Below are 19,155 nucleotides of genomic sequence, written 5' to 3'. Positions count from 1 at the left end.
TGGGGATGCAGAGGGCACAAATAGTCCTTGGGGATGCTGGGGGCACAGCCAGAACTGGGGACAGAAACAAACATGGGGGCACAAACAGACAGACCTGGGGATGATGGGGGCCGCCTGCTCCCACAAAGTACATCCTCACGCTGGCATTGGCCCGAGTGAGGACGTACTCCTCCAGTGTAAGCATTGCAGAGTTCAACATTGAACACTGCGTGCAGGGTTTAAAGAGCTAGCAAGACGGGGTTGCTGCCCATGCACTGCGGTCCCTGGAAATCTGCCCAAGGGCCACAGAAAAGGTTCCCCACTCCATGTCTTGGCCCTGAAAAAATTGCAGCCATACCTTTACGGCAAGGAGTTCATGGTCCTAACTGACCACAATCCCTTAAGTTGGCTAAATCGGACTGCCAGAGATAATGGACGTTTACTCAGATGGAGTCTGGCCCTACAGTCCGTCATGATCGCCGCTGGAGATGGGGAAGTGGTGCGCTAAGGTGGACCCACTGGACCACAGGGGACCCTGGGTTTACCCTTTTCGTGGGAGGGGCTTGACTAAACACCAACCACGAGGCGGATGACAGGTGCCACTCCCAGGTCAGAGACCGGGACTGTGACAACTGACCCCCAGAACAAGGGCAGACTCAGGAGTAGACATGCAGAGGCCAGTGGCCCAGCCAGGATGGTCTGACACAATCACTGGTATAGCAAGGGTCGCAGGGTAGCTGAGGCTGAAGGCACTGACGAGTTGGACAGGCACAGTTTCTGGTATAGCAAGTCCACCGGGGTAGCTGAGGCTAAAGGCATGGCCGGGGTGGACAGGCACAGTCTCTGGTGTAGCAAGGACTACCAGGGTAGCTGAGGCTGGAGGCATGGCCGGGGTGGACAGGCACCGTCTCTGGTGTAGCAAGGACTACCGGGGTAGCTGAGGCTGGAGGCACACAAGGAGAAGTGAGGAGACACCCAGACATATATGAGCGCTGGCCGGGAGGTGAATAGCGCATGTCCCTGTGGGAGCAGGAGAGCGGGGATCGCAGGGACACCAGTGTTACACATGTAATTTGTTTGTGTAAAAGATCTTCTTGGAAATACCAATGGACTGTCCCGACAAGTGGAAAAGGATGTTCAGAAGCCTATCATGTCTGGTAGCGACTCCTGCCAGCATCCAGCTGTCTCAGGTGTTAAGGGGGCCATCATTTACAGTGTTGTAATCCAAGGTTTACATCTACCGTAACCCCGTCTGCATCCAAATCATATGAGTCCTTTGTTAGTAGCATGCATACTATTCTTCCATACAGCCCCGAGAAATGTGCACGGATCTGCATAGAAAATATGACTGACTTTATTGCGGAAGCTGAGATACATTTAAAGGAATCAGCTGGCTAGGAGCAAAGAATACGTAACACGTCTCCTATTGGATAACCCGTAAAAGAGCTTATTCTGTGAGATCTTCATATAATTCTTAATACTTATAATAGTTCATAATCATGTCCATAACACAGGGACTAATTAACAAGGGGAGGAATGTGACTACTCAGTGTCAGTGAGGCAAATCTCACCACTTGTATAGGGGTGAACTATTCCTAATTACACCAGACATACAATTACTTAGTTCAGTAACTCAACAGACCTGAGCCATTGTTTAATGTTTGACTGTCTGGAGCCCCTTTTTGTATGCTAATTTGTGGAATTGCCTGCAAATTACGGATTACATCAGCCCCCTGCAATGTACTAGTCTTTACAATTATGCAATCTAATTGAACTAGCCAATAATTAGGGAACAGACATTATTATCTCCCCCCAATCCTGCGGGACATAATGCCCTGAAATGTAAGCTTAGGGGTATGAAAAGGAAGCTGGTTCTGTAATCGCTGTGATGTACAAGACTTCAGCCTAGGATCCATGGTTTCAGCTGGAGGATTACAGAACTGCTCCACTGCACAACACTAAGACCACAAATTTGTGTGGAAAACCCAGGTTGGGACAATCGGGTCACCAGGTCACGTACCTCGCTGTGCTCAGTCAGCTTCCAAAGCTTGCTGCTATCTCCTCTCAGTAAATGCCCATGTGAGAAGGTGGACAGAGACAGCGGACCTCCTCCTGGAGATTCCGGCCAACATGTCTTTCTTAATGTGGTATTAAAGGGAACCTGTCACCAGTTTTTTGCCCTATAAGCTGTGTCCACCCCCAGTGGGTTCTTATATACAGCGTTCTAACATACTGTATATACTGTATATAAGAGCCCAGGCCGCTATGTAGAACATAATAAACACTTTATAATACTCACCTAACGGTTGCGCTGCGGTGGATGTGGCTCAGATGGGCATCTTCATCCTCCGGTGCCGACGCGTCCTACGTCATACACACTTGCCAATCCTGCGCAGGCGCACTACAATACTTTGATCTCCCTGCTCAGGGCAGATCAAAGTGCGCCTGCACAGGACCTCAATGCCAGCGAGTGTGGATGACATCGGATGGGTCATGCACCGCAGATTCAGAAAGACGACAGAGGCGGCGACAAAGATGGCCGACAGACGCAGCGCCGGCATCGGAGGACGTGGACGCCCATCTGAGCCACATCCACCGCAACGACCGGTTTAGGTGAGTATTATAAAGTGTTTTTTATGTTCTACACAGTGGCCTGGGCTCTAAGTGGTGGCCGCAGTTTATAGGCCGAAAAACTGGTGACCGGTTCCCTTTAAGATGTGATATTTTATGACGAGTGCGCTGATGCCATCTAGTGGCCGGCATAGAGTATGACAATGTAATGTATTTTATTGATTAAGGTTCCATGTTAAAGATGTGAGTGCAGTGTTACATGCAGGAATGGTTTAGTAGCTTACAGATGTAGCAGAGCTGCAGACGTTGCCAGACAGATAGGGCTGGTGAATTACAGCAGGGCCGAGTAGCCGCAGTATCAGAGCAAGGTCCACCAGGGGTTAATTGTAGGTTTTGGTCCCTGGGAGGAGCTCTGCCACTAGATCTCTGAGAGACAGGACGTGTGCATGGAGTGAAGAGGAGATGGCTGCCTAAGTGGCAGGGAGCAAGGTGCCGTCGGTGGCCCGGGTCCCCTACGAGAAGGTCTGTTGTCGGTGGCCCGGGTCCCCTACGAGCAGGTCTGTTGTCGATGGCCCGGGTCCCCTATGTCTAGGTCTGTTGTCGGTGGCACGGGTCCCCTATGTCTAGGTCTGTTATCGGTGGCCTGGGTCCCCTACGAGCAGGTCTATTGTCGGTGGCCCGGGTCCCCTACGAGCAGGTCTGTTGTCGGTGGCCCGGGTCCCCTACGAGCAGGTCTATTGTCGGTGGCCCGGGTCCCCTACGAGCAGGTCTGTTATCGGTGGCCTGGGTCCCCTACGAGCAGGTCTGTTGTCGGTGGCCCGGGTCCCCTACGAGCAGGTCTGTTGTCGGTGGCCCGGGTCCCCTACGAGCAGGTCTATTGTCGGTGGCCCGGGTCCCCTACGAGCAGGTCTGTTATCGGTGGCCTGGGTCCCCAAGAGCAGGTCTGTTGTCGGTGGCCCGGGTCCCCTACGAGCAGGTCTGTTATCGGTGGCCTGGGTCCCCAAGAGCAGGTCTGTTGTCGGTGGCCCGGGTCCCCTACGTGCAGGTCTGTTGTCGGTGGCCCGGGTCCCCTACGTGCAGGTCTGTTGTCGGTGGCCCGGGTCCCCTACGTGCAGGTCTGTTGTCGGTGGCCCGGGTCCCCAAGAGCAGGTCTGTTGTCGGTGGCCCGGGTCCCCTACGTGCAGGTCTGTTGTCGTTTATGAAAAGAGAAGCCACAGAATACAAGAGAAAATGTACAGATAAGTGAGTGAGTGCAGCCCATACAGTCACAGGCCCGATCATCTGTGAGCAGAGGTCAGGAGGTCGCACGACTACTATAGCACCCCCTGTTTCACCTGTTTATACCCACAAAAAGCGGGGAGCTGCAGGCTGTGGTAGTGGCCCTGGATTCACCAACATTACGGAGATTGTAATCCATGGCGGGCCAGCGGAGGGCGAGACGCCGTCACCTGCACCATCTTGTGTCCTTCCTGGGAGTGCACTATACGCTGTTGTCTGTTGGTGACCAATAAAGTTTTATCAGAGTGTGGTACCAACACCTTGGGTTGTCTGAGTAACGTGCGGTCATTCTAAAGACAGCCAGGCCAGTGGAAAAGAGCACTCCTGACCCTCGAGTCTCCACACTAGCCCATAGTCCTAACCCATAGCCCATACTCCTAGCAGATAGTCTTAGCCCAAAGTTCTAGCCCATAGCCCTAGCCCATAGCCCTAGCCCATAACCCTAGATCATATCTCTAGCCCATAGCCCTAGCAGATAGCACTAGCCCATAGTCCTAGCCCATAACCCTAGATCATATCTCTAGCCCATAGCCCTAGCAGATAGCACTAGCCCATAGTCCTAGCAGATAGCACTAGCCCATAGTCCTAGCAGATAGCACTAGCCCATAGTCCTAGCAGATAGCACTAGCCCATAGTCCTAGCAGATAGCACTAGCCCATAGTCCTAGCAGATAGCACTAGCCCATAGCCCTAGCAGATAGCACTAGCCCATAGTCCTAGCAGATAGCACTAGCCCATAGTCCTAGCAGATAGCACTAGCCCATAGCCCTAGCAGATAGCACTAGCCCATAGCCCTAGCAGATAGCACTAGCCCATAGCCCTAGCAGATAGCACTAGCCCATAGCCCTAGCAGATAGCACTAGCCCATAGCCCTAGCAGATAGCACTAGCCCATAGCCCTAGCAGATAGCACTAGCCCATAGCCCTAGCAGATAGCACTAGCCCATAGCCCTAGCAGATAGCACTAGCCCATAGTCCTAGCAGATAGCACTAGCCCATAGCCCTAGCAGATAGCACTAGCCCATAGCCCTAGCAGATAGCACTAGCCCATAGCCCTAGCAGATAGCACTAGCCCATAGCCCTAGCAGATAGCACTAGCCCATAGTCCTAGCAGATAGCACTAGCCCATAGTCCTAGCAGATAGCACTAGCCCATAGCCCTAGCAGATAGCACTAGCCCATAGTCCTAGCAGATAGCACTAGCCCATAGTCCTAGCAGATAGCACTAGCCCATAGTCCTAGCAGATAGCACTAGCCCATAGTCCTAGCAGATAGCACTAGCCCATAGCCCTAGCAGATAGCACTAGCCCATAGCCCTAGCAGATAGCACTAGCCCATAGCCCTAGCAGATAGCACTAGCCCATAGTCCTAGCAGATAGCACTAGCCCATGGCCCTAGCAGATAGCACTAGCCCATAGCCCTAGCAGATAGCACTAGCCCATAGTCCTAGCAGATAGCACTAGCCCATAGCCCTAGCAGATAGCACTAGCCCATAGTCCTAGCAGATAGCACTAGCCCATAGTCCTAGCAGATAGCACTAGCCCATAGTCCTAGCAGATAGCACTAGCCCATAGCCCTAGCAGATAGCACTAGCCCATAGTCCTAGCAGATAGCACTAGCCCATAGCCCTAGCAGATAGCACTAGCCCATAGTCCTAGCAGATAGCACTAGCCCATAGTCCTAGCAGATAGCACTACCCCATAGCCCTAGCAGATAGCACTAGCCCATAGTCCTAGCAGATAGCACTAGCCCATAGCCCTAGCAGATAGCACTAGCCCATAGTCCTAGCAGATAGCACTAGCCCATAGTCCTAGCAGATAGCACTAGCCCATAGTCTTAGCAGATAGCACTAGCCCATAGTCCTAGCAGATAGCACTAGCCCATAGCCCTAGCAGATAGCACTAGCCCATAGTCCTAGCAGATAGCACTAGCCCATAGTCCTAGCAGATAGCACTAGCCCATAGTCCTAGCAGATAGCACTAGCCCATAGTCCTAGCAGATAGCACTAGCCCATAGTCCTAGCAGATAGCACTAGCCCATAGCCCTAGCAGATAGCACTAGCCCATAGTCCTAGCAGATAGCACTAGCCCATAGTCCTAGCAGATAGCACTAGCCCATAGTCCTAGCAGATAGCACTAGCCCATAGTCCTAGCAGATAGCACTAGCCCATAGCCCTAGCAGATAGCACTAGCCCATAGCCCTAGCAGATAGCACTAGCCCATAGCCCTAGCAGATAGCACTAGCCCATAGCCCTAGCAGATAGCACTAGCCCATAGCCCTAGCAGATAGCACTAGCCCATAGCCCTAGCAGATAGCACTAGCCCATAACCCTAGATCATATCTCTAGCCCATAGTCCTAGTCTATAGTTTTCGCTGTGACCTTAGTTACAAATGATGTGTAAAAATGAAACGTTCATTATAGCCTCAGTGCTTTTTTGTTACGGGGACGCTTTTTAAGCTTGAATCCTCTTTCCCAGCAGCCGCTCCCGGTCTGTCCTGATGGCAGGCAGCGGTGACGGTGCAGCTTCTGTCACCTCACTTAGTGTCTATGTGTCGCGGGCGGGGAGGGCGCTGCGCTCACCACGCTCGGGTCCGGCGCTGCTGCGATGGCTGCTCGGTGGCTCGAGCGGTGGGCCGGATCCGGGGACTCGAGCGGCACTCCTAGCCCGTGAGTGAAAGGGGAGTAGTTTGGTTTGGGCATTTGGTCCGTGATGCCACCCACGGGTTGTGGTGAGGTTGGAGCACCACCGCTGCTATTGACGGGGATCCCGGGAAAGATGGCAGGGAGCAGCTGGGATGTTTCTCTCCCCTCCGTGGGTAGGGGGGGTTGGTGGTCCCGGGGCCCGGAGAGGTGACGGGGAGGCAGGGTCGGGCAAGGTGCAGGGGGCGCTTGGACTGCGCAGCGCAGTGCCAGACGGCACGGTAGTACTCACTAAGCCACAAAGATATGCAAAGTCTCTGGTAAAACAAACGGCTGGATGGACGGGTCCCGCAGCCGGCTGCAGTGTTTTTCCCCTGACCCCGGGTTGGTATTGTGATTCCTTTCCTGCACCTCCTTGTACGCTCCTCCTGTGCTCCGGTTTCCAGCTGGTTCCCCGGTTTGGTACCGGACGGGCCACCACCCTGTGCCGGCTACCTACGGTTCCACCAAGACTGTCTTCCCGGCTCCCGCAGACGGCCACTACCATCTGCCTGACTGGCTACACGAGGGACCTAGGCTCCAACCTAGGCCCCAGTCTGTGTCTGCCTCTCTGCACACCTCCTCTCCCTTCCTCTGCCTGGACTTGTCTGAACTTGTTTCCTGCCTCAAGCCAGCTAGACTCCTCGGTGGGCGTGCCTATCTGCTTAACTCCGCCCACCTGGTGTGTCTGTCTGAACCCGAGGGAAGAAATCAGGTCTCACTGGGGATGACTGCTGTGAACTGCTGGGGGTGTGTGTGTGTGTGTGTTGTTACCTGTGACGACCTGGCTAGTCCAGGGTGCCACATATGCAGAGCGCAGCAGTGGAGATAAATTTGTCATTGGCTTCTGCACTCTGTATAGGCAGTGACCTAGATGACAAATCTTACTCACAATGAGAGGTTTGTTACTTTCTTTGCTGCCCATGCAGAGCACAGCAGTTTATGACAGTCATCTTGACTACTGTGCTCTGCATAGGAACTTGTAGACCCTGGCTGCTTCCGTCAGCTAGTTTGTTGGCTGCTCGCTGCGCCCCTTCAAGGATAATTGACAGGTTCATTGGGGCGACATGTTGTGCCCCATAGAGTTTGGCCCTATGGCTCCCGCACCGCTGGTTGGTGGGATGTGATAATCTGAAGGCCTCATTTTGGGTATATACTATAAGTATGATGTCCACTCAGTCTCATCAGACTTTTCTTTAAGCCTCTGCTTCACCTGGTCTGGTCCCGGACCCCGTGGAGGACATTATAAGATGTCCCTGACACACAGATATCCTGGGACATTCAGCAGGTTGGATGTGTTAGGCCACGTTCACACATTCAGTATTTGGTGAGTCACGAGCTCCACTCCTGGATTTATCACCCACTGCTGATTTTGGCTTTAAAATACTCAACACCTGAACGTGGTCTTAGACCCTTCCTGGATGAGTGGTGTTGACCACTATTGTATGGAGATGCTCGCCAGCGGCAGAGAAGTCAAAGAGTCCATATGCCTAAGTATTATAAATGGTGGCAGACATGGTAAAGTGCCAATATAACACCATTATGGGTCCCCGCGGGGCAACCACGGAGCCGTCATCAGAGGTCTACACAGAGCAGGTCTACAGGGATGTCACCACACAAGACCCCAGAACCGCATCAGGATAAGAGCATTTATTACAACCAGCAGATATGTACGATTATTGGGGACTGATCCGGACCTCCTCATGCTTCTGGTCTGTGACCTCATGTTGAAGTGAATTAACTGGGTATCATGATACGATGCCATCATAGCCTTGTATCCCACACTTCTTCCCTGCTATACGGCAGCCGAACGTGATGGCCTCCTGCATGGACTGACCTGTGGAGGATGAGAACTGGGCATCATTCACATAAGGTCATTCATCCAGTAAAAACCATGGTAAATGCGGAGCATACATACGACAGGGTGACATGTGAGGGACACTTACCGTTAGATAGGGCATATATTACGGAAGCGTTGAAGGTGTCTCCAGCACCGAGGGTGTCCACGATTTTCTCTGGGGGAAAGGAAGGAGAATGGAGGACATGTCCATCTGGTCCCAGAGCGTCAGCTCCTTCCTCGGCCCAAGCACAAACCAGATAAGCTCTGAAGAAGCCAATATTGTGTCAGCACTATGTTCTGTCCTATGTTATCATGGTGTGAACGTTGAATAGGGTCTCTCCCTGCCGGCTCAACAGAGACAAGTGATCATTGTAAAAGAAGATAGGGGAGTATGAGGCTTTGTGGCTCAATGGGTCAGGACTTTCATCTGGTTAGAGATCATTGGATCATTAATGGAGTGGGGCTTGGGATGGTCTGCTGGGGATGGCTTGTTTTATTCTTCATTTATACTATGAAAATTCAAGAAAAAATAAATCAAGATCCCAGAAATGATTGGGGTTCAAGTGTGGGTCACCCACCATGAATGTCAATGCTCCCCCGAGAGAAAAGCTATGACAGGGATCTGGACACCGATGTCTATGTCGGGTATTACACTCACGTCACATGGCCAGCGTTAGAGGAATGAGCTGCCGTATGGGCAGCCACAACAGGTAAGGTCATCGCTGTCATGGCACAAGAGCTTCTTATATACATTGAGAAGTAATAGAGATGTCAGATGGTTGCTCACCCTTTCTTCACCCGTGGATACAGTCCAACCACAGCCTCCGCTGAGGAGGTAAACCCAAAATGTCTTGCAACATCTTTACTAACAAACACCTACAGAGGCAGAAAAAAAGGTAAGAGGTATGAAGACGACACAATGATATGAAGACAACACAGAGGTGTGAAGACCACACAAACGGTATAAAGACCACACAATGGTATGAAGATAACACAGAGGTATGAAAACCACACAATGCTGTTAAGACAACACAGAAGTGTGAAGACCACACAATGGTATGAAGACCACAAAATAATGAGAAGACCACACAATGGTATGAAGACCATACTACGGTATCAAGACCACACAACAGTACAAAGACCACACAATGGTACAAAGACCACACAACGGAATGAAGATCACACAACGGAACGAAGACAACACAACGGAACGAAGACCACATAACAAAACGAAGACCACATAACGGAACGAAGACAACACAATGGAATGAAGACCACCCAACGGAACGAAGACCACACAATAGTATGAAGACAACACAACGGAACGAAGACCACACAACGTTATGAAGATAACACAACGGTATGAAGACAATACAATGGTATGAAGACAACACAACGGTATGAAGACAATACAATGGTATGAAGACAACACAACTGTCATGATCCAGGACCGGTTTTCCCCACTCCAGAGTTTCCCAAATCCGGCATGGTCATGTCAGGGGTTAACTCCCATCAGCCTCGTTCTGATTTCAGGAGACACTATATTGAGCGCTTCACTAGCATTCCAGTGCTGGTTATAGTGTTGCTCTGCAGCCTGTGACTGGCTCTGGTGAGATTCCCTGTTTGATCTGACTCCTTGGTACTGTGCCTTGACCTGTACCTTCCCCCGTTCGTCCATCTGTCCCAGTCTTCCCTCTCCTGTCATTTGTTTACCCATCCTGGTTCATCATCCTTCCCGTGTTTGTGTCTCCTCACCCTCCAGTCTTGTCTTCAGTTCCCTGTGCCCTTTGTGTTTCCCTCTGCATACCTGATCTCCCGGGATTCAACCTCAGTTCTGTTTTCTGACCTGATCTTGATGCTCCCTCTGCACTGACTTGACTTTCCGGCTAGACCCTGACTGCTTGACTACTTTATTGTCCCCTGGTGGTTTGCCTGTGATCTGCCTGCTGAAAATACTCTGCTGTACTTCAGCCTCCTTTCTGATACAGTGTTACTTTGACTCTCCTTCACTCCTCTGCTGCAACCTAGTGGGGAATACGCTGTACTACTTCTTACCAGCCCTTTGTACAGCGTGACAACAACAGTATGAAGACAACACAGAGGTGTAAAGACAACACAGAGGTGTGAAGACCACACAACAGTATGAAGAGAACAGAGGTATGAAGACCACACAAGGGTGTGAAGACTACACAGTGGTGTGAAGACCACAGAACGGTATGAAGAGAACAGAGGTATGAAGACCACACAAGGGTGTGAAGACTACAAAATGGCATGAAAACAACACAAAGGAATGAAGACCATTCAATGGTATGAAGACAACACAGAAATATGAAGACCACACAAAAGGTATGAAGACCACTCCATGGTATGAAGACCACACAAAGGTATGAAGACCACACAACAGTATGAAGACCACACAGAGGTGTGAAGGCCACATAACACACAGTATGAAGTTACACAGCTGGAAATAAGGAGGGCACCACTCAATGCAAGGGATCGGCCTACAGAATACCAAAAAGGTACAATAGACTTAAGAAAAAGGAACGTAGGCAAGGCTCGTGATCACCTATAAATAATATTTATTATTGCACAAGCCTCCACAAATGGCTACAGCACGTGGTAACCAGACAGAACCACAAGAGAGCTTGTCTGCCCCAACAGCCCAGTAATTAGGACACCTCTAACTACTGTCGCCAGCTTAATATATACTTATATACATATACTTGGATGTTAGTATATATGTGCTGATACATACAATGGCATGTAAAAGTTTGTGCACCCCTGTTCAAAATTACTGTTATTGTGAACAGTTAAGCAAGTTGAAGATGAAATGATCTCTAAAAGGTATAAAGTTACACATCGCACATTTCCTTTATATTTTAAGCAAAAAAAAAAAATATTTTCATCTTTTACTTTTGAGAATTTACAAAAAGCAAAATGGGCCGATGTAAAAGTTTGGGCACCCTTGGAGATTTGTGTGCTCAGATAACTTTGCCCAAAGTTTCAGACCTTAATTATCCTGTTAGGGTTATGGCTTGTTCACTATCATTGTTAGGAAAGGCCTGTGATGCAAATATCACAGCTTTATAAAAAAAACCCGGCCTCCTCTAACCTTGTGCCAAATACACAGCAGCCAAGGAACCTGCTGCCTAGCACTCTGAAAATGAAAATGGTGCAGGCTCACAAAGCAGGAGAAGGCCATAAGAAGATAGCAAAGCGTTTTCAAGTTGCCCTTTCCTCAGTTCATAGTGCAATTAAGAAATAGAAGTTACCATGAACAGAGGAGGTCAAGATACTGTCTGGAAGACCAAGCAACGGGTTCTACAAATGGATAATGATCCTAAATACAAGTCAAAATCCACAATAGGCGACCTCAAAAGGCGAATCTGAAGGTTTTACACTGACCCTCACAGTCCCCTGATCTCAACATCATTGAAAATATGTGGCTAAGGCTAGACCTCAAAAGAGCAAAGCATCAAGAGGAGCCGGAAATCTAACAGAACTGGAAGATGTCTCCAAGGAAGAGCATGGCATGCAAGACAAGCCAGGAATCTCACAGAACTGGAAGACATCTTCAAGGAAGAGCAGAGCATGAAAGACGAGCCAGGAATCTCACAGAACTGGAAGACATCTTAAAGGAAGAGCAGAACATGCAAGACGAGCCAGGAATCTCACAGAACTGGAAGACATCTTCAAGGAAGAGCAGTGCATGCAAGACGAGCCAGGAATCTCACAGAACTGGAAGATGTCTCCAAGGAAGAGCAGTGCATGCAAGATGAGCCAGGAATCTTACAGAACTGGAAGACATCTCCAATGGAGAGCAGTGCATGCAAGACGAGCCAGGAATCTCACAGAACTGGAAGACGTCTCCAAGGCAGAGCAGTGCATGCAAGACGAGAGGGGAATCTCACAGAACTGGAAGATGTCTCCAAGGAACTGCAGTGCATGCAAAACGAGCCAGGAATCTCTAGAACTGGGCAATGTTTCAAAAGGAAGAAGGGATGAAAATCCCACAAACAAGAATTGAAAGAACTTTGGCTGCTACAAGGTGTGATACTTGCCAAAGGGGGTGCTACTAGGTACTAACCATGCAGGGTGCGCACTTTTGTATTGACCCATTTTCCTTTTTTGTTAATTTTAAAATGTAAAAGATGAAAATATTTTTTAGCCTAAAATACTTTCTTTCTTACCACTTCGCCGTATTGGAATAATTGGTACAACTCTTCGCGCTCCTTTTCGATCTCTACGGACACAGTGATACGCTGGTCTGTCGGGCAACTCTTATTATAGTTGTTCACTCTGTGGATCATGTTTATTTGTTCCTCTGCATTTCGCCCCTGGAAAGTGAAGGATCAAATATCACAAAGTTTCAATTTTATACAGAGGGAAACAGTGAAGCAAAAGTTATCACCTCTGACCACAACATATCGGGACAACTGTGACTACAGTCTAGACAACAAGCAGCCTTTACTCCCTGATGACCAGATCCCTCCAGGCTTTACTCCCCGATGACCAGGACCCTCCAGCCTTTACTCCCCGATGACCAGGACCCTCCAGGCTTTACTCCCTGATGACCAGATCCCTCCAGCCTTTACTCCCTGATGACCAGGACCCTCCAGCCTTTACTCCCCGATGACCAGGACCCTACTGCCTTTACTCCCTCATGACCAGGACCCTCCAGCCTTTACTCCCCGATGACCAGGACCCTCCAGCCTTTACTCCCTGATGACCAGGACCCTCAAGCCTTTACTCCCCGATGACCAGGACTCTCCAGTCTTTACTCTCTGATGACCAGATCCCTCCAGCCTTTACTCCCCGATGACCAGGACCCTCCAGCCTTTACTCCCCGATGACCAGGACTCTCCAGGCTTTACTCCCCGATGACCAGGACCCTCCAGACTTTACTCCCCGATGACCAGGACCCTCCAGGCTTTACTCCCCGATGACCAGGACCCTCCAGCCTTTACTCCCCGATGACGAGGACTCTCCAGCCTTTTCTCTCTGATGATCAGGACCCTCCAGGCTTTACTCCCCGATGACCAGGACCCTCCAGGCTTTACTCCCCGATGACCAGGACCCTCCAGGCTTTACTCCCCGATGACCAGGACCCTCCAGGCTTTACTCCCTGATGATCAGGACCCTCCAGCCTTTACTCCCTCATGACCAGGACCCTCCAGCCTTTACTCCCCGATGACCAGGACCCTCTAGCCTTTACTCCCCGATGACCAGGACCCTCCAGCCTTTACTCCCCGATGACCAGGACCCTCCAGCCTTTACTCCCCGATGACCAGGACCCTCCAGCCTTTACTCCCCGATGACCAGGACTCTCCAGCCTTTACTCTCTGATGATCAGGACCCTCCAGGCTTTACTCCCCGATGACCAGGACCCTCCAGGCTTTACTCCCCGATGACCAGGACCCTCCAGGCTTTACTCCCCGATGATCAGGACCCTCCAGGCTTTACTCCCTGATGATCAGGACCCTCCAGCCTTTACTCCCTCATGACCAGGACCCTCCAGCCTTTACTCCCCGATGACCAGGACCCTCCAGCCTTTACTCCCCGATGACCAGGACCCTCCAGCCTTTACTCCCCGATGACCAGGACCCTCCAGCCTTTACTCCCCGATGACCAGGACCCTCCAGCCTTTACTCCCCGATGACCAGGACCCTCCAGCCTTTACTCCCCGATGACCAGGACCCTCCAGCCTTTACTCCCCGATGACCAGGACCCTCCAGCCTTTACTCCCCGATGACCAGGACCCTCCAGCCTTTACTCCCCGATGACCAGGACCCTCCAGCCTTTACTCCCCGATGACCAGGACCCTCCAGGCTTTACTCCCCGATGACCAGGACCCTCCAGGCTTTACTCCCCGATGACCAGGACCCTCCAGCCTTTACTCCCCGATGATCAGGACCCTCCAGGCTTTACTCCCCGATGATCAGGACCCTCCAGGCTTTACTCCCCGATGATCAGGACCCTCCAGGCTTTACTCCCCGATGACCAGGACCCTCCAGGCTTTACTCCCCGATGACCAGGACCCTCCAGGCTTTACTCCCCGATGACCAGGACCCTCCAGCCTTTACTCCCCGATGACCAGGACCCTCCTGCCTTTACTCCCCAATGAGCAGGACCCTCCAGCCTTTACTCCCCGATGACCAGGACCCTCCTGTCTTTACTCCCCGATGACCAGGACCCTCCAGGCTTTACTCCCCGATGACTAGGACCCTCCTGCCTTTACTCCCCAATGACCAGGACCCTCCAGCCTTTACTACCCGATGACCAGGACCATCCTGCCTTTACTCCCCGATGACCAGGACCCTCCAGGCTTTACTCCCCGATGACCAGGACCCTCCTGCCTTTACTCCCCGATGACCAGGACCCTCCAGCCTTTACTCCCTGATTACCAGGACCCTCCAGGCTTTACTTCCTGATGACCAGGACCCTCCAGCCTTTACTCCCCGATGACCAGGACCCTCCAGCCTTTACTCCCTGATGATCAGTACCCTCCAGGCTTTACTCCCCAATGACCAGGACCCTCCAGCCTTTACTCCCCGATGACCAGGACCCTCCAGCCTTTACTCCCCGATGACCAGGACCCTCCAGCCTTTACTCCCTGATGACCAGGACCCTCCAGCCTTTACTCCCTGATGACCAGGACCCTCCAGCCTTTACTCCCTGATGACCAGGACCCTCCAGGATTTACTCCCTGATGACAAGAACCCTCCTGTCTTTACTCCCCGATGATCAGGACCCTCCAGGCTTTACTCCCTGATGACCAGGACCCTCCAGCCTTTACTCCCTGATGACCAGGACACTCCAGCCTTTACTCCCTGATGATCAGGACCCTCCAGGCTTTACTCCCTGATGATCAGGACCCTCCAGGCTTTACTCCCTGATGACCAGGACCCTCCAGGCTTTCGGACTCCTTTATGTATGCAGATGACAGATATATACATGGAACATTCCTCAATTTTCTTAACCTCTTACCTCCCAGTGAATCCACTTATATTGTGTCAGATCTACTTTTTGGAAGTCGTCTGCTGTCACGTCAGGAAGATTCCTGTCAGTGGGATAATACAGAGTAAGTCCACAATCTCTGCGAACATCGTGTAATAACATAAGAAGGAGAAATAACAGTACAAGTGCATGCAATAAAACAATGGCACATCAATGAATAGCAAGAGTTGTAATTGTTACTCTCCTGGATCCAGTGTCGGGTGTAGTGTCCTCCCCCTTCTGGCAGCTCTCACTACTCCTTGGCATGTCAGGATGCCATGGCAGGCAAATGTGCCCATCTGACATCACACACCCGATTTATAGGCCGGCTCATTGCTCTGCTAGGCTAGATCTGGCTAGATCTGATTTGGACTCTGGTGACAACCTCAGCCCTGATATATAACTCTGCTGTACCACTGGGCCCAAACAAACCCAGCTCTCACATCTGACCCTTTGCTGGGTAACTGCTATTTTGTGTGCACCTCTGCTTCTTCGATGCTCAGTTTCCAGCTAGGTTTCCAGACCAGCTCTGCCTTTGAGCCTCCTCTGTAGCTTGGCTTTGCTTCACCAGTTTCCCATTGTTGAGCCTCCTCTGCAGCTCGGCTTCACCAGTTTCCCATTGTTGAGTCTCCTCTACAGCTCAGCTCTGATTTGTCGGTTTCCCATTGTTGAGCCTCCTCTGCAGCTCGGCTCTGCTTCACCAGTTTCCCATTGTTGAGCATCCCCTGTAGCTCGGCGTAGCTTCACCGGTTTCCCATTGTTGAGCCTCCTCTGCAGCTCGGCTTCACCAGTTTCCCATTGTTGAGTCTCCTCTGCAGCTCGGCTTCACCAGTTTCCCATTGTTGAGTCTCCTCTGCAGCTCAGCTCTGATTTGTCGGTTTCCCATTGTTGAGCCTCCTCTGCAGCTCGGCTCTGCTTCACCAGTTTCCCATTGTTGAGCATCCCCTGTAGCTCGGCGTAGCTTCACCGGTTTCCCATTGTTGAGCCTCCTCTGCAGCTCGGTTCGGCTTCACCGGTTTTCCATTGTTGAGCCTCCTCTGCAGCTCGGCTTCAGTTTCCCATTGTTGAGTCTCCTCTGCAGCTCAGCTCTGATTTGTCGGTTTCCCATTGTTGAGCCTCCTCTGCAGCTCGGCTCTGCTTCACCAGTTTCCCATTGTTGAGCATCCCCTGCAGCTCAGTTCGGCTTCACCGGTTTTCCATTGTTGAGTCTCCTCTGCAGCTCGGCTTCACCAGTTTCCCATTGTTGAGTCTCCTCTGCAGCTCAGCTCTGATTTGTCGGTTTCCCATTGTTGAGCCTCCTCTGCAGCTCGGCTCTGCTTCACCAGTTTCCCATTGTTGAGCATCCCCTGCAGCTCAGTTCGGCTTCACCGGTTTTCCATTGTTGAGTCTCCTCTGCAGCTCGGCTTCACCAGTTTCCCATTGTTGAGCATCCCCTGTAGCTCGGCGTAGCTTCACCGGTTTTCCATTGTTGAGCCTCCTCTGCAGCTCGGCTTCACCAGTTTCCCATTGTTGAGTCTCCTCTGTAGCTCGGTGTAGCTTCACCAGTTTCCCATTGTTGACGCTCCTCTGTGGACTGTGAGTCTGTTACATCTCTTACTATAAACACAACTCTGCTTCATCGGATCCTGTGGTTCCCGTTTGCTCTTCCTGTTGATCTTCTTCCATCTGGACCTTCGTCCTTGTAGTTTTTTTGCTAATACCAGCGGTTTATCCAGACCCTAGCCCCGAGGATCCACGTGACCAGGTGAGACGTAACATAACACACACAACAACATGCTTTATAGACAAAAAAAAGTCTTAATTTGGTGAATTTTCTTTGACCCTTTGCTACAGAATAAGAAATGAGGACTGAACATAAGGTTTATAAACTGTTCTGCTTCCAGGAGGTCTTACTTGGCTTTATGATCGGGGATGAGAATGTAGACCAGGAATAATAAGGAAACAAGTCAACGTCTCAAGACACGTAACATATAGGATATAAAAACTATCAACATGTAAAAAAGATGGAAGGAATACGAAAGGAAGATGTAACTGGTCAAGGTTGAGAGGAACCACACAGGAGAGCCGGCCAGAAACCTGACCACAAACGGGCGACCGCTGACCAACTGGTGACGCTCCAAAAAAACACGATCTCTCCTCTGCTCCGTAAGGTGCAGTATCTGGCAGGCAGTTGCAGATGCTCCACTCTGTGTAGACCTCAGACCTCGGTGCGGTGCCCGGAAGCTTCTCAACACTCGTTGACTCCACTCAATGACGTACATCCGAGGTAAATGGTTTAGCTTTACGTATCCAGTGATGATGGCATTGAGAGTTATCACCTGTGATGGGTGGACACATAGATACCAGTAATTGGTGGGTCCAACTGAGTTTAAAAAAACCCTGGTTAGGGACCGGAATTATTCCCAGATATCTGGCCAAATGCTGGTACCCATGTAAATCTATGGGGACCCAAATCATGCATTTTAAAATGGTGGTAGAAGGGATAAGGGGATTAGAGCATGAGCGTTATACTTACCAGCCTCCCGCACAGCTGTAACGCTACTTCTGAGGCCGCTCATTAACCTCGTGCATATGCTCTGCCTCCTCCGCCCACCGGCAGTCCCGGCATCTGTGATTGGTTGCAGTCAAACCGTGCTGCCACCCTCTGTGACAGCATGTCTGACTGCTTGCGATTGCACACGCTGTGTGTGTGTCCCTATCGTGGTGTAAAAATAAATACAGAAATTAGAGTAGGGTTTCACCATATTAAGACACCCAGCACAGATAAAGCCCCCAGCCATGCTCTTATCTTGGCTGTGTATCAAAACAACAGAGAAACCATGCAGATTTTTTTTTTTTACTTATTGAAATAAATAATTACAAAATTGGAATGCAGTCCTCCCCTGATTTTGAGTCCCAGCCATGATAAAGCCAACAGTTGGGGGATGGTATTCTAAGGCTGGGGAGACCCATGGTTATTAGGGCCCCCCAGCCTAAAAATAGCAGCCTGCTGCAACCCAAAATTATCACATCCATTAGATGCAACAATTCCAGAACTTTACCTGGCTCTTCCCGATTGCCCTGATGCGGTGGCAGTTGAGGTAATAAGGGATTAATGAGACATCACAATTACTAATTTGTAAGTGAAAAGAACTAAAGACAAACACCGAAAATAAAATAGAAAAAACCTCACCCTCTTTAACCCCCAAAACACCCAGTACTGATATAAATCCACACAAGGTCCCATGACGATTCCAGCTCTGCTAAATACATATTGAACTTAAGAAAGAAGTAAACCAATTCTGTGGTGGCCGTGCTCACCATAGTAATGATTTTAAAACCTCTTGTCCACAATGAAATTTATTGCTCAAAAACATGCAGAAATAAAAAACAAATACAACACGTTTCGGCGGGATCAACCACCTTCCTCAGGTATCTAAGTAAAAATGTATCATCACAAAAATACATTTTAAAAAAGTTGATTCGAATAGATTTTTGGATTTCAGAAGTGCTTATTATAAAAAAATGGAAAGAAAACATTCCATATGGTCAGTTCTTTACCATCAGGAAAAACTGTACTAAAGAGAAAGACTATGAAACCCAGGCTTACATCTTAAAGAAAAGATTTAAGGAAAAGAAATATCCAAAAAAATTGCTTCATGCCGCATATGAAAAAAAACAGAGTAAAAAAAAACAGGAGGATTTTTTCAGTAAAAAAGAGGGGAAAGAAAATGGAGGTGATATGTAAAGAAAACAAATGATAGAAAAGGAGGCAGGTGAAAATCTAATTTCATTACGACCTATAATAGGGGGAATAAGATGATACGTATGATTC

At 50.1% G+C, this 19,155-nt stretch overlaps 1 protein-coding gene across 3 annotated transcripts in view; it reads right to left on the bottom strand.

Annotated features, from left to right (window-relative positions):
* Nucleotides 1-8,146: 8,146 nt before the first annotated feature.
* The window catches only part of KHK (ketohexokinase), a 47,251-nt gene continuing 36,242 nt past the window's right edge, over nucleotides 8,147-19,155 (bottom strand). For all 3 annotated transcript variants that reach the window (XM_075332417.1, XM_075332419.1, XM_075332418.1), the window contains 5 exons: nucleotides 15,333-15,405; nucleotides 12,536-12,682; nucleotides 9,133-9,221; nucleotides 8,452-8,609; nucleotides 8,147-8,342 (listed from right to left, as the gene is read on the bottom strand). In XM_075332417.1, coding sequence (XP_075188532.1) covers nucleotides 8,254-8,342; nucleotides 8,452-8,609; nucleotides 9,133-9,221; nucleotides 12,536-12,682; nucleotides 15,333-15,405 — 556 coding nt within the window. In that variant the 3' untranslated portion in view covers nucleotides 8,147-8,253. The remainder of the gene's footprint in view (nucleotides 8,343-8,451; nucleotides 8,610-9,132; nucleotides 9,222-12,535; nucleotides 12,683-15,332; nucleotides 15,406-19,155) is intronic.

The sequence above is a fragment of the Anomaloglossus baeobatrachus genome, unplaced genomic scaffold (assembly GCF_048569485.1).
Source record: "Anomaloglossus baeobatrachus isolate aAnoBae1 unplaced genomic scaffold, aAnoBae1.hap1 Scaffold_3234, whole genome shotgun sequence".
Lineage (NCBI taxonomy): Eukaryota > Metazoa > Chordata > Amphibia > Anura > Aromobatidae > Anomaloglossus > Anomaloglossus baeobatrachus.
Note: the sequence above shows the minus strand (reverse complement) of the source record. Positions and strands in the feature narration are given on the sequence as shown.